The sequence below is a fragment of the Rosa chinensis genome, chromosome 2 (assembly GCF_002994745.2).
Source record: "Rosa chinensis cultivar Old Blush chromosome 2, RchiOBHm-V2, whole genome shotgun sequence".
Classification (NCBI taxonomy): domain Eukaryota; kingdom Viridiplantae; phylum Streptophyta; class Magnoliopsida; order Rosales; family Rosaceae; genus Rosa; species Rosa chinensis.
Window position 1 is genome coordinate 8,613,634 of NC_037089.1, and position 14,108 is coordinate 8,627,741.

Sequence of the window (14,108 nt, forward strand, 5' to 3'; positions counted from 1 at the left end):
CTTGATAAAATTTGTATGTGTGTGTGTATAACATATTCAAATTTTTAAAATATATTTTAGGGCTATAATTTAGCTTTGACAGGTTGGAGACGGTTGATGTCACATAAACGAATAGTAAAGAAATTAGGGCTAAAATTTAACCCCAGGGCTATTTTTAGCCTTGTGGGTTGGAGAGGCCATCTCCAACCCAACTACATAAAGGGCTAAAAGCCTATTTTTTAGCCATTTTGGTCTCCAACCCAAACAACTTAGGGCCAAAGTGTTAAAATTGAGGGCCAAAAGGCTAAAGAGAGCCTCTCCAACCCAACTACATAAAGGGCTAAAAGCCTATTTTTTAGCCATTTTGGTCTCCAACCCAAACAACTTAGGGCCAAAGTGTTAAAATTGAGGGCCAAAAGGCTAAAGAGAGGGGCAAATTTAGCCTTCAAAGTAGCCCTTTAACCCTTAGGGCCAAATGGATCAGAAATGGGAGGCCCACCTGTGGTAGTGCTGCGTGACATGTGCATAACGTCAGCAACATGTGATGAATCAGCACCCACATCTTCTTCTCCTCCCATCTTCGACTTCGACGGTTGCAGACGGAGTCTTCGACTTCGACAGTTGCAGCCAAGGACCGGATTTGTGGGAGATCAGATGCAGTCGAACTCGGAACGGCTAGGGGGTTGCCAATCGCTCCAGTAAGGACAGGTTTGAACTGTAATCATGTGCAGCGCAGTGAGAGAGGTCGAATTGATCTGGACCCGAATTGATCAGATTTCAAGGGAAACCAGAGATTTTGTCTCTTTTCTGCTAAGGACGACGAGGACGAGGACATGGTGATATGAGATTCAGGTGTGATGCCGGAGTTTGACGCCGCACAGGATGTGGAGAGAGAGAGAGAGAGAGAGAGAGAGAGAGAGAGAGAGAGAGAGAGAGAGTGTGTGTGTGTGTGTTAAAATATATTTTAGGGCTATAATTTAGTCTTGACGGGTTGGAGACCGTTGATGTCACATCGATGAATAGTACATAATTCAGGGCTAAATTTAGCCCCAGGGCTATTTTTAGCCCTTTGGGTTGGAGATGACCTTAAACTTCAAGGATTTGGCCCTCTGTGCCCTTAGCTTTCCGCTTACAATCACCTGAATGTTATTATAGCAATAGGACATAGCTAGATCCATCATCTACTAGTTTACCAACATTTTGCATTGATTAAACATAAAAATTTATAAATAAAAAAAAAAGGGAGAGGAAAATTGATCAACTTTAGAGTACTGCTCTGCTAATCACCAACCTCGCAACCCTTTAGACCAATTTCCATGACAAATTTCAAAACAACATAGCAGTTCCTGAAAGCCCCATTGAGTATGTGGTAGAATTAATTAACATAGGTCTTTTTTCTTTTTTTCTTTTTTTTCTTTTTTTTTGAGGATATAATTAACGTAGGTCTTAAACACACTTTCAACATGAAAAATTGCATAATGAATCGAGAATATGCATTTGTTTTCAATACAATAAAGAAAGAAGATTTGGTTTCTCTATTCACTAGGAAACCAGTAAGCGATAATTGAAGTGGGCAACCCTTGCAGATGCCTCTGCCTTTTAGTTTTTGCATATGTACATGTCAATTCATCTTACTATTCGAATATTAAATTGAAAAGAATATCAATTCATCAGGCAGCCATCGGAGCTTCGGTACTTTGTTATACATCTGTATTTATTACACTATGGAGGGAGATATTAGTGCGTAAATAAGTTTGCCTCAATTGTGGTGTTGCAGCTTATACTAGGAAACAAGATCAAAACAAGAGGCGTCTTAAGGCCTGTTGAACCTGAAGTATATGTCCCCCCGTGTGGTTGTATTCTTTTCTTTTTTCAATAAATTTCCTCGATTATCAAGGTTTACCAAAAAAAAAAGTGACTAACGTAAGAGTTAGAGTTGATCCAAGATCCATTATTTATTTTCATATCCATTTTTATCAAATTGGTCGTATTTTAGCGTGATTGGACTTTCGATATCCAACTCATACTAAATCAACCTTATCTAGCTGTAGTAGACTAACTCTCTAGAGTATCGTTGGTCTACTCTACATGCAATTAATATAAATTGGAAGCATTCGATGATGTCTTCATTTCTCACCATTTTTCTCTGTTTTCAACTGCTCCTAGCAGTGCCAAATCCACTTCGAGCGAAAATTTCAGCTCCTGATTCCTTCCTGTTGGTAATTGTTTGGCCCAATACCTTCTGTCTTTTTCAGAGCAATCCATGTCAACAGCTTCCACAATCTTTTACGTTACACGGATTGTGGCCGCAGGCGGAAGGTTCCTCGTTGAAATGTACGAGTGTACCAATGATTGATAGCATCTTAAAAGGCAACAAAGATGATTTGGAAAGGTATTGGCCAAACTTGAAGCACACAAAGTTCGATGAGAGTAAAAAATTCTGGATTAGTGAGTGGATTAAACATGGTAGCTGCTCCGCAAAGACTCCTGCTAATTACTTGAGCCTGGTTTTTGATCTAATGAAGAAAATCAAGAAATTTGATGTGAAAAAGATATTTGAAAAGCACGGTAAGATATGAATACGTGTTCATGACTAGCTAGTAAGAAATAGATATTAAATAGTTGGTGAGTTAATATATTGCCAAAATGATTAACTTAATTCGATTTGTTTTTCTCTACAGGAATTTTACCAAGTGATCAGAGAGTGTATCAGGTGCAAGATTTTGCACAGGCAATATTTGACGAAACTAAATTCTGGACAGGGATTGAATGCATATCGAACGTCAACGGTAAGGGGCAGCATCTATTTCAAATTTATTTCTGCTTAACAGCTCAAGCAAAATTCAAGAATTGTTCGAACGATCGTGCTTTCTATAAAAACTGCCAATGGTCTTCGACAGTGTCATCGACAGTCACCTTCCCCTTGCCTCCGCCCAGTCACATGGTATCTGCAAATGAAGAAGAGAGAAGCAATGCTGCCCAGAAGCTTCTAAAGGGAGAAGATAGAGATGTAAAAAGCAAGAAGTAGCTATCTAGCTACCATAAGAAAACATCAATTAAACCTTTTCTTTGTTTTATATAAAAAGAATAAAAGCTTGTGATTCCAGTACAACAGACATGTATTTTTTAGTTTGCCTCATTACTCTTGATGAGCATTGGTGTCCTCCATTTGCTTATCATCAACTATATATAGATACCTGATAGCTAAATTTATAAGCTATTGATTTTCCTTATTCACACTTAAGATTGTCAATTGTAGCAAGGGTAAACAAGGGTCTTTCCCGCAGAGGACTAAGGTTATAACTACTCAAAACAATGTCACAAAAGTGACCACTGTTCCTAGCGAACAGCGGTCGAAAATCTAATTAAAAACCTAATTTAAACTACTCAGAAAATTACGAAAATTTACAGGAATGTACTAAACACAAAGGGCGTCCATCACACAAAATTTGGTGATTTTTGGATATCTTTTACTATAAAAATAAAATACATAAAGACAGAGAACAGAAAGAAAAACGAAACTGAAACAGATTTGAGATTGGTTGATATCAAGAGAATAAAGCTAGCTAGGGAAGATGCATCCACCCCCGACAATCACACACAAGACAATTTGTTCAATCCTAATTCAATTAATCTAGATGAAGATGCTCAGGTTGGCTCGGTACGCTTGAACACAACCTATTACCCTTTCTTACTTCGTACGCTAGGCAGGAAGTGCTCTACACCTAGACTATTCCCTAACAATGCAACCTAAAGGTACGCTTATTAGATTAAACATGCAGAGATCATTAAGGTGTAAAAGAGTTTGAGACATCACTAGGCATCGCAATAAACTTAGCGCCTTGCTAAACCTAGGACTTAGTTTACTTGATAGTGAAAACTAACAATTGCTTCTCTAGAAGGTTTGAGGAGTCCAACTATTGACACAGGCATCAAACAATCAAAGCATTAGAACCCTAACATGCATACTAAGCGTGCACTCAAAGCATACAAGCAAGAATTCATCAATGGAAAAGTAGTAAACAAAAGTCTCATCTTGGATTAACAGAAAATAACATCAAAAATCAAATCATCTTGTAGTTCATGTCTAGGGGCTTCAAGCAGCCCCCTAACTAATAAAAACTATCTAAACATAGAAGAAATAAAACTAACTAAAGAAGGGGAGGAAGAAGAAGAGAGAGCCGCTGCTGCAGATTGATCTCCTTTTATATGCTTAAAGGTTAGGAAATCCAAAACCTAAAAGAATTCGGGTTCACGTGCTTAGGTGGAGTTTTCCTATTGGCTCTTGAGCTTGATGACTCATTCCAACCATTCACATCATGCCATTTGTCCATCATAAGTCAGAATATGAAGCAGAAACTCGTCCTCGGGCTTCTTGGTGTGATTTGGGCCTCGAAACATAAATTCCCGTCCAACCTCAGATTCATGCGCAGCCTGACCTTCTTGTACAAAATCGGCCATAACTTCCTTTAGAAAAATGATATTGATGAGCCGTAAAAAGATTTAGAAACTAGACATCCAAGGCTTTCCACCAATATAAAGGTCATTCTCTGGATCGTTCTGAGCTGGTCTCAGTGCTCTGTCGAAGTTGACTGATCTGCATAGGCAGATTTGCCGATTTTGCTTTTTAATCCCTCTTTTACTTCTTTTCTCCTTCTTTGCTCCAAGATACCTATAAAACAAATAAACAACGTAAATAACTAGAAAATACACTAAACTAACAAAGAAAGTATGGAGATTAACGTTATTAACATCGCATAATTATGCTCCCATCAATACCTGCAGTTTATGTAATAAATATCTTTGGCCGTCATCCACCGAGGGATTCATTTTTTTGGTCATTTTAAGGGATCCCTTGATAGACTCACTTTTCGATCGCATATCCACATCTTGACTGTTCAGTTTTTAGGTATATATGAGTAGATTATCTCTGTAAATTTTCAGCCAAATTGATGATTGTTAAGGCATTCATAACTGCGATTTACAATTATGAACACAAATGATTCAGCTTGGACATATTTAGTTCGTCTATTGATTTAATCTAGTTCAGTATCTTAACGATCATCATTTGGATCAAAATTTACAGAAATGATCTATACATTATGACCTAAAAACTGAAGGTCGAGATGTCAAAATACAATCGAAAAGTGGGTCCTACAAACAGTGGTGAACCCAAAATTTTATTTATATGGGGGCGTAATTAATGAAAAATATTAAAAAAAAATTGCGACAATGTGTTGTTTAGCACAACTTGTAAACATTGAATACCATAACAATTCGAATAAGTACTTGGCAAAAAAAAAAAAAAAACACAATACATCAAAATCTTAGCAAAAAGAAATAATTTTAGATCAAAACCTTAAAGTTGTCCTCGACGAGACTACATGTTTTGAAAACGTTGGATGATAGGCTCATTGTCAAAAGCATTGAATACATGCATCTTTTTCAAGATACATAGTCAAACAATCATTCAGCCATTGATCTCACATTTTGTTTTGCATTTGATTCTTCACAATATTCATAGCTGAGAATGCCATTTCTCCTGAAACTGTTGCAATCATAAGTGTTAACGCCAATTTAATGAGCAAATAAACTAATGGATAAATCTCATGCTTTCTTGTCTCCACCAGTCTTTTGGCAAGTTCAGCAATTCCTTTCAATTATGAAAATTTTACATTACAACTCATGTCATCAACATAAGTTTGAAGCTGATTTTCTAGCACCCGTAGATCCATGGAAGAAAAATCATATGAATAAAATTGAGCAAGGCGTATCAACTTTCTATTGCCAAAAGCAGAGAATGAATTATTAGGAGATAAAGATGCCAAACAAAGTAACAACTCAGTGTTAACCTCATTGAAACCACTATATATTGAGCCCTTGTAGTTGCAAATCTATCACAACATTGAAAAAATCAACACGATAATAATGCATATTTGTGAGAGCAAGAGCCGTCCTCCTTGATTTTCCTGGAGGATACATATTATCCATATTTATCCATATTAAGGACATCAATATTTTGCTCGACACAAAAATCAGACACTTCCTCCACTAAAGAATTTCATCTGCTCTTCCTCATAGTCTGTAATTGTTGCTTGCATACCTCAACTAAATCCATGGTATTCACCATATCTTGATCATATTTCTGTAAGACTTGTGAGAACTCATTTGTAATTCCAGGTATAGTCTTGTTCAAATGCAAGCTAAACACAAAATCATATGTTTGTACCAAACGTAACATAATATATGCTTAAGGTTTTTGCTCACTATTCAATTTATCATTTGCAATTTCCTTAAGCACATCAACGATAGATTAAAAGATGGTAATAAAGCTTACCAAAGTCCGAAGTGTGCCCCTGATAGCTAAATTTATAAGCTATTGATTTTCCTTATTCACACGTAAGATTGTCAATTGTAGCAAGGGTAAACAAGGGTCTTTCCCGCAGAAGACTAAAGTTCTAACTACTGAAAACAATGTCACAAAAGTGACCACTGTTCCTAGCGAACAGCAGTAGAAAATCTAATTAAAAACCTAATCTAAAATATTCAGAAAATTATGAAAATTTACAAAGATATACTAGACAAACAGGGGGTAGAGCACACAAAATTTGGTGATTTTTGGAATTGATTTACTATTTTAAACAAATACGAAAATATAGAGGACAGAAAGTAATGAAAACAGATTTTAAGATGGTTTGAAAACAATATGATAAAGATAGTTAGGGAAGATGCATCCACCCCAGACAATCACACACAAGACAATTTGTTCAATCCTAATTCAATTAATCTAGATGAAGATGCTCAGGTTTGCTCGGTATGCTTGAACACAACCTATTACCCTTTCTTACTTCATACGCTAGGCAGGAAGTGCTCTACACCTAGACTATTCCCAAGCAATGCAACCTAAAGGTACACTTATTAGATTAAACATGCAGGGATCATTAAGGTCTAAAAGAGTTTGAGACATCACTAGGCATCGCAATAAACTTAGTGCCTTGCTAAACCTAGGACTTAGTTTACTTGATAGTGAAAACTAACAATTGCTTCTCTAGAAGGTTTGAGGAGTCCAACTATTGACACAGGAATCAAACAATCAAAGTGGTAGAATCCTAACATGCATACTAAGCGTGCACTCAAAGCATACAAGCAAGCATTCATCAATGGAAAAGTAGTAAACTAAAGTCTCATCTTGGATTAAAAGAAAATAACATCAAAGGTCAAATCATCTTGTAGTTCATGTCTAGGGGCTTCAAGTAGCCCCTTAACTGATAAAAGCTAGTTAAACATAGAAGAAACAAAACTAACTAAAGAAGGGGAGGAAGAGCGAGAGAGAGAGAGAGAGAGAGAGAGAGAGCTGCTGCAGATTGATCTCCCTTTATATGCTTAGAGATTGCGTGCCTTCATCTTTCTTGTTGTGTAGGAAATCCAAAACCTAAAAGAATTAGGGTTCACGTGCTTAGGTGGAGTTTTCCTATTGGCTCTTGAACTTGATGACTTATTCCAACCATTCACATCGTGCCATTTGTCCATCATAAATTCCGACATGAAGCACAAACTCGTCCTCGGGCTTCTTAGTGTGATTTGGGCCTCGAAACATAAATTCCCACTATGCCAAAAAAGCCTTCAGACGACAGATGGACACATGGCTGCCATCTGATGAAATAAAAATCTGTTGTCTAGGTGGCTGCCGTCTCTAAGCCACTCAGACGACATATATTCTCCGTCATTGATAATGCACTCAGACGACAGATTCAGTTTAAGGTATTGTCGTCTGAAGTACCTAATATTGAAGAATCGAGGTCTATCTGTCGTCTGAAACACCATACCACTACATATTTATGTAGTTGGATATTCACTTCATCAACGGATTCAAAAAATAACTGTCGATGTAGTTAATGTAAGATGACGGAGTTTTTGTTGTTTATGTCGTTTGATTGAACCAATATTAAGCTTAGTTAATGCTTCTGTCGTCTGATTTAAAGAACAATGACAGTTATATGTTGACTAATTTCGTATGCAACAACATTTATACCGTGAGTTATGTTGTTTGAGATTCGTTTGGACTACAGATAATTGTGATTCTTGTGGTTAGATTTGATTTCCAACTACAGTTTTAGTTTTTTTATGTTGTTTGAATGTCACTTGGAGTATAGTCTTACTCAAATTTATGTTGCCTGAAGTAGTATTCAATCTCATTTTTCTGTTGTTTGTTTGGACTTTCAACCATTGTTTTAGTTATGTTCTGTTGTTTGAGTGTTAATAGAAATACAGGAGCCATTTAATTATGTTGTTTGAGAGTGATTAGAAGTATACTTTTATGTTGTTTGAAGTAGTTTGAAACAATAGATTAACCACCTAATTAAGTTGTCTGGGAGTTGTTTGACCTCTACTTTTATGTTGTTTGAAGTTGGTACGTAGAAACAACATATCAACCACCTGAGAGCTCTTTGAACTCTGCTTTTATGTTGTTTGAACTTGGTAGAAACAACAGATGATCATTTGTTTATGTTGTTTCTATTTTCTTGATACAACATAAATTGTGAAACCTGTATATATATGTTGCCTTTCAACCATTTCAACATCATTCATTTACAATCATCAAAACCATAAAATTGGACTAAAATCAGCATTCAAAATGATGCCTACATTTCATTGCATCAACATCATCCAAAATACAATCCATAGTTCCAACTCTCAACCTAGTCAACAGTTACATAATGATCGAGAGAACCAAAAAACCATCTTATCTCGATCATTTACCTAATATTGCACCAAGTCAAAAACCTATAAGGTAAAGAAAGAGTAGCTAGGCAGAGCAACTGCATGCATAATTTAGGTTTATCAACACTTTCCATCAATTATATATAAATGCACAAAAGCAGTTCCTAGTGCTACTCATCTACCTTAAACAGAACCAAAGTTAGAACTTCATAACATGATTTGCCCATTCAGCTCGAACCACATCAATATCCCTCTGTGTGTAAGCAAGATTTGATTTCCTTTTCCACTGAAACAATCAAATGTAGCAAGTTATTATGATGCAATCAGATTTCATATTATAGGCGTATTTCAGATTTGGACATAATAAAGTTCATTAAATTTGAGAAGCAAATGCAGCAAGTCCATTATATGGAAGTACTTATGATGAAATACCTCAAAAGCAGCAAGTTATGTAGTTGATCATTCTTACCTTGGTAGCAAACTCCAAGTTCTTGTCCTCCACAATTTCTTTCATATAACGCATGACAAAATAACCACAAGTCTTAGAATCAGTTTGCTCCGGAATACCCTGAAAATAATAAATTAAGATTAACCATCGGGAAATATTCCATACCATATGAGGAAGTACGACTTAATGGAGACTACAAAAATTCCAACCAACTTACAGCAAGATTCTTCCATTGGATTATTTTCCTTCCTTTCCTACCCTTTTGGGCATTGAAGATTTTAATGGAGCTTGAAAATGATGATCACAAAAATTATAATTAGTAAGCAGCAAGTTCAATACATGAAGAAACAGCATCAACTGATCAATATAGTAAAAAAAAAATTTGGGAAGCAGACTTAATTGTCGACAATAGTTTTCCATTCACCAGCACAAAGTCGCCTTTTTAGCTGATCCATGAAATGCACGACTTCTTCATCCGGGTACCACCAATAACATCCAATGAGTACTATAGGAAAAGATGTAAAAAAAATTTTTTGATTAAGTCCATTAAATCTATACATAGAAGCTATCAACAAGCAATATAACATGCCTAACATTGTAGTAATTAATACTGATTACATACCCTGAGTTATATGGAACCAAAAATATCTGCCCCGGTTTCCCTAATATGTATCGATTTGACATAGACAGTGCCCGTTCAGTGCGATTTACACACTCAATTATACCGGTGTGTGCAGAGTCGATAAAGCCAACGAGCACAATAGCTGAAATTGTTGAATTTAAGCCACAATATTATGTTGCATGGGTAGTTCAACAAAACTTGAGTTCTCATGACAATGAGAATGAACCATTTAAAAGTTGCAAAATTTCTTTTACAGGTAATGACAAGTTAAAGGTCCAAAGGTGTCACTAGTACTTGGTAGCAATAGAACAAATGCATAATGGCTTGAGCATTTGCCAGGTATTTAAAAAACGCTTTGCATGCATAAAGTGACAATGTCATAAAGTATTATTGCAGATGGAAGAAGATCCGTATCTTCCACAATTGATTTACTTTAACACTATAACTAGAAGCTACATTTTCTTGTTTACAGCAACTGTCCTCTAAAATCCTAAGCATTAGCTGCTGCAAAATCATGGAAACACAGATTGTGAGGGAAAAAGAAAAACACTTGAAGCCATAATTACCCTCTATTTTTGGATGATTGCTAGGGTTTGAGGAAATCTTGATATCATATTGAAATGAATAAAAAGACCCACTCTGCGATAATGGAAGCAACTATGGTCAGCAACATGCAAGCCAGCCTAGTTTTTAGATCTCTTTAATTCATGTAGAGACCGCAAGGAATTCACCAAGGACCATAAGGACTAAAGGAGAATTCAAAATGGATATCCAAAGTCCTAGAAGGTAACAGGAGAACTCCCGATTAAATACAAGAGGATTGAGGAAATAAGTCTAACCATCTCTGTACGTTGTCATGTAGGTCACCAATCAGCAACGATGATACCATGCACGGTAATACATTTTTGACCTCTATAAAGATAGAATCTGAGTTATAACAAAGACAACCACAACATAGAAATTTCTAATTTGCCCCCCAAAATACCTAAGGAAATTATGATATATGCATAGCGTGCAGTATGTTGGACAAAGGAGGAGTGAACCAAAGCTATTATAAGCTACTTTGCTACAGTAATTGGTGTGAAATTTGTTGTTTTCTCTAGGTGAGCAACACAGAAAACAACAAAAAGACAACATATGTGATAAATGAAATTTGACTTCAAAGTTTAAATAATAAACCTTTGCAAATTAAAAGTACGCAATTCCTGAACTGAATATAAACCTCGGCTATTTTCTCCACCAGCTCAAACTCTTTGGTGACGATCTCTTGCAGAGTTGAACACTTTCCAACAATTAACTTGATGACCCATCGCCTGCCAATGATTAATATGCTCATAAATTTGACCTTAGCAAATCCGCATGGAAGAAAAAAATGCATAACCATAATAAGGGACCTGCTTAACACCAAATCTGAACACTCTTAAATACGAAACTATAAGTATCATACTGGTAAACATGTGTGTTGATGTGTATGTGTGTAGTAATGCAGCTAGTTGAGGAGAAAAGATCTGTCCTACATGTCTTCTTTAAGTCAATAATGTGATTGTACTGGTGGTGGCCATAATGCATAACCAGCCATACTGGTGAATGTTTTGAATGCATATAAAATAGACGTTGTCAAACATGTTACCTGTGGCTCCAAGCATGCTCAGATTTAGGTGCATATGAAAGAACAAGCGCTAAGAATACAAGTTCATCCAATAAAATTGAGAGCTCTTGCTTCTTTAACAACACCATCTTCCTGTGTCACATATACAACGTCACTCTCTTGCAAACAGTGCTAACATAATCCGTAGGGAAATATAACAGAGAAAAAAGACTTAAGCCCAAAGATATAAAGGAACATACCTGGAATGCCAAGCAGTGCCAAAATCAGAACTCACTAACAAAATAGCCCTGCTATGCTTTATGACTTCACTTTCAATACCGTTATATATCCAAAGATAATGAGGCACATACAGAGCTCTCAACCCCAGTTACGCAATTAAGTGCCTTATATTGTCGATTTGTTGCCATCATCGCGCGCTTAGCTTCCTTATATAATGGAATAAGAACATCCGTCGAAATTCCCAACATATGATCCCTATTCCAAAACACTGCACTCCCATCTGCTGAGCACACCACATTACTAATATCATCAAATGATGAGGATGCCTCTTCATTCAAGTTGACAAACAGGGATGGATGAACAAATCCAATCTTATCACTGAGTTCAAGTGCAAAACACAAACCATAAGCCACTTGCATATAACCACATTCTCCAAAAGCATCAATCAAAAACCCTAAACCCTCCAAAATAGACTCTACACAGAATCATAATGCCTCCACAATGAGGCACAATTGGTATAGACCCATTGTAGCAGAATATTGCTAATGGCCTAATAATCAATGTTAAATGTACGTAGTACATATTATTAGGAAATAGTAGTACAGATTCAAAATTTATAAAGAACAATGCAGATAAGGGAGCTAAAGCACATTTGATAGCATAGTCTACCCTCTAAACGTGTGCAATTTCATAATTAAAATATCATAGCCATAACAAGGCAGGCCACATCAACCAAAGTAAACATAATTAAATGGCATTCACATGAAGCGTCCTATTTCTCTAAGTGGTCCTCCAATTCCACAACGTACATCCAAAATCTAGCACCAAAAGATACCAAAAACCAAGTCAACATATTGAACCAAATACTAAAGTATCTCTCCAGCTTAATAATCTGTGTTACATTAAGTCTACTTGAGAAGGCAAACCTTCTGTCCAGGTTTCAGTTCTAGTTATAAGGAAAGGAAGTGTTCATGCCTCTTGCGTTAAGCAAACAAGTTCTTTTACCCAAATCAAGACACATACCAGAGAAAGGTCTGAGCTATAGCTTAAAGTGATGAGAAATTGATTCCTTAATGTTCTGTTTTCACTTGTCACCAAGGAATAAATGAGAAGAAACCAAGTTTTACAAATAACTAAATTATTCTTTCTGCCAACCAAAATTGCAAACACAAAACCAAATCCAAATGAAGTATGTTCATCTTATTCCAGTTTCCATGATTTACACAAACAGAACTACCACGACTTATATAGATGATTGAGTCTCGACAATTAAATTTCTCAGCAACAAAACAAGAATCCAAGGCTAAGCACTTGAGAAAAGCAAAAGAAAGAGAACATTAGCATACATTAATCCAAGAAATTAAGAAAGACGTAATGTTCCATTCATGAAAATCAATTGCAAGTAATAAAGTCCAACTAACAAAGTTAATAGAATAAAAAATTGATGTGGGGACAAGCATAACCTCAAATTGCAATTAAGAAGCAAGGAGTCTAAGTAATTGTCCCACCAGCTACGACTAAACATACAAAGCTAAACAAAATGAGATTCATATAAACCAAACTCGCATGTATAATCCAAACAATCAAACAATCAGCAATTGTTTAAATAAACGTCAAACAACCATCACTCCATTAACAAAGCATCAATTCCAAACAATAAGCAATTCCAAACATAGATTTCATATACCCAATGTCCCAATCAATAAGAAGAGAAAATTTCAGAAAACCGAATAGAAAACACAAGGAATTGAATCTCAGGCATCAGATATAGAGTCATGGAGGCTGAAGATTGAGAGGGAGGAGCACTATTGGAGAGGAGTCAGAGCCTTAGATTCTGAATAACCATAAACCATCCCAAATCAAAATGAACCATAAACCATCCCCAAATCCATAAACCAGAATAAAACCCAATTCTATTTCAATCACCCCATCTCTAAATCGTTAGCAATTCGATATCCCAAAGAAACCCTAAAACCCCAAATCAATATCCCAAGGAAGCACTAAAACCCAACACAAATCAAGGTCAAAACCCTAAGACGAAGAATAAGACTTACCGTGAAATAGAAGAACTCCACCAACAGTGTCTTCTTGACCTAGATCGGGGAGAGGTTGATGAGACTCTTCTGTGTAGAAAACCTAGATCAGGGAGAGAATAACCATAATTGGGAAAGGGAAAGAATGTCTCTGATTAGGGGAGAAGAACCAAAATGGGGAGCTGAAGTTGCTCGGGGTCTAGCTCAGGGAGAGGGAAAGAAGGTTTCTGTTTTTTTGACTGAGTGTTGAGAAAACTCGGGGTATAGGCATCTAGTTCACATTAATTTTTAGTTCAACCAAAAAATGTTTTTTGTCCAGATAAGGGTAAATAGTTTTTCCATTTACTCAGACATCATAATCTGTTGTCTAAATTTTCTAAATTATAACAAACTTGAAAAAGTTGAATTGGTGTTGATTTTGATACCATTTAGACGACATAAATAGTTAAATCTGTTGTCTGAAGACGTTCAAAAAAA

General features: G+C 36.2%; 1 protein-coding gene and 2 long non-coding RNA genes across 4 annotated transcripts; 1 reads left to right on the top strand and 2 right to left on the bottom strand.

Moving 5' to 3' along the window:
- The first annotated feature begins 2,400 nt into the window (after nt 1-2,400).
- LOC112186200 lies at nt 2,401-3,096 on the top strand. The gene is made up of 2 exons (XM_024324556.2): nt 2,401-2,547; nt 2,661-3,096. Exons 1-2 carry the CDS (start codon nt 2,499-2,501, stop codon nt 3,005-3,007), a joined length of 396 nt encoding a protein of 131 aa, XP_024180324.1. The 5' UTR covers nt 2,401-2,498; the 3' UTR covers nt 3,008-3,096.
- A 5,636-nt stretch (nt 3,097-8,732) lies between these two features.
- LOC121051191 lies at nt 8,733-10,678 on the bottom strand. The gene is made up of 5 exons (XR_005805334.1): nt 10,610-10,678; nt 9,771-9,912; nt 9,366-9,653; nt 9,170-9,268; nt 8,733-8,986 (listed from the first exon to the last, which is right to left on the bottom strand). It is a non-coding gene; the product is annotated as an uncharacterized LOC121051191 (long non-coding RNA).
- Nucleotides 10,679-10,834: 156 nt separating this feature from the next.
- On the bottom strand, nt 10,835-13,848 carry LOC112184416. 2 transcript variants are annotated; one of them, XR_005805335.1, is made up of 4 exons: nt 13,653-13,848; nt 11,619-11,976; nt 11,401-11,511; nt 10,835-11,083 (listed from the first exon to the last, which is right to left on the bottom strand). It is a non-coding gene; the product is annotated as an uncharacterized LOC112184416 (long non-coding RNA). The 2 variants fall into 2 exon arrangements; XR_002930055.2 differs by lacking the exon at nt 13,653-13,848 and having other exon boundaries at nt 11,619-12,125.
- Nucleotides 13,849-14,108: the final 260 nt, after the last annotated feature.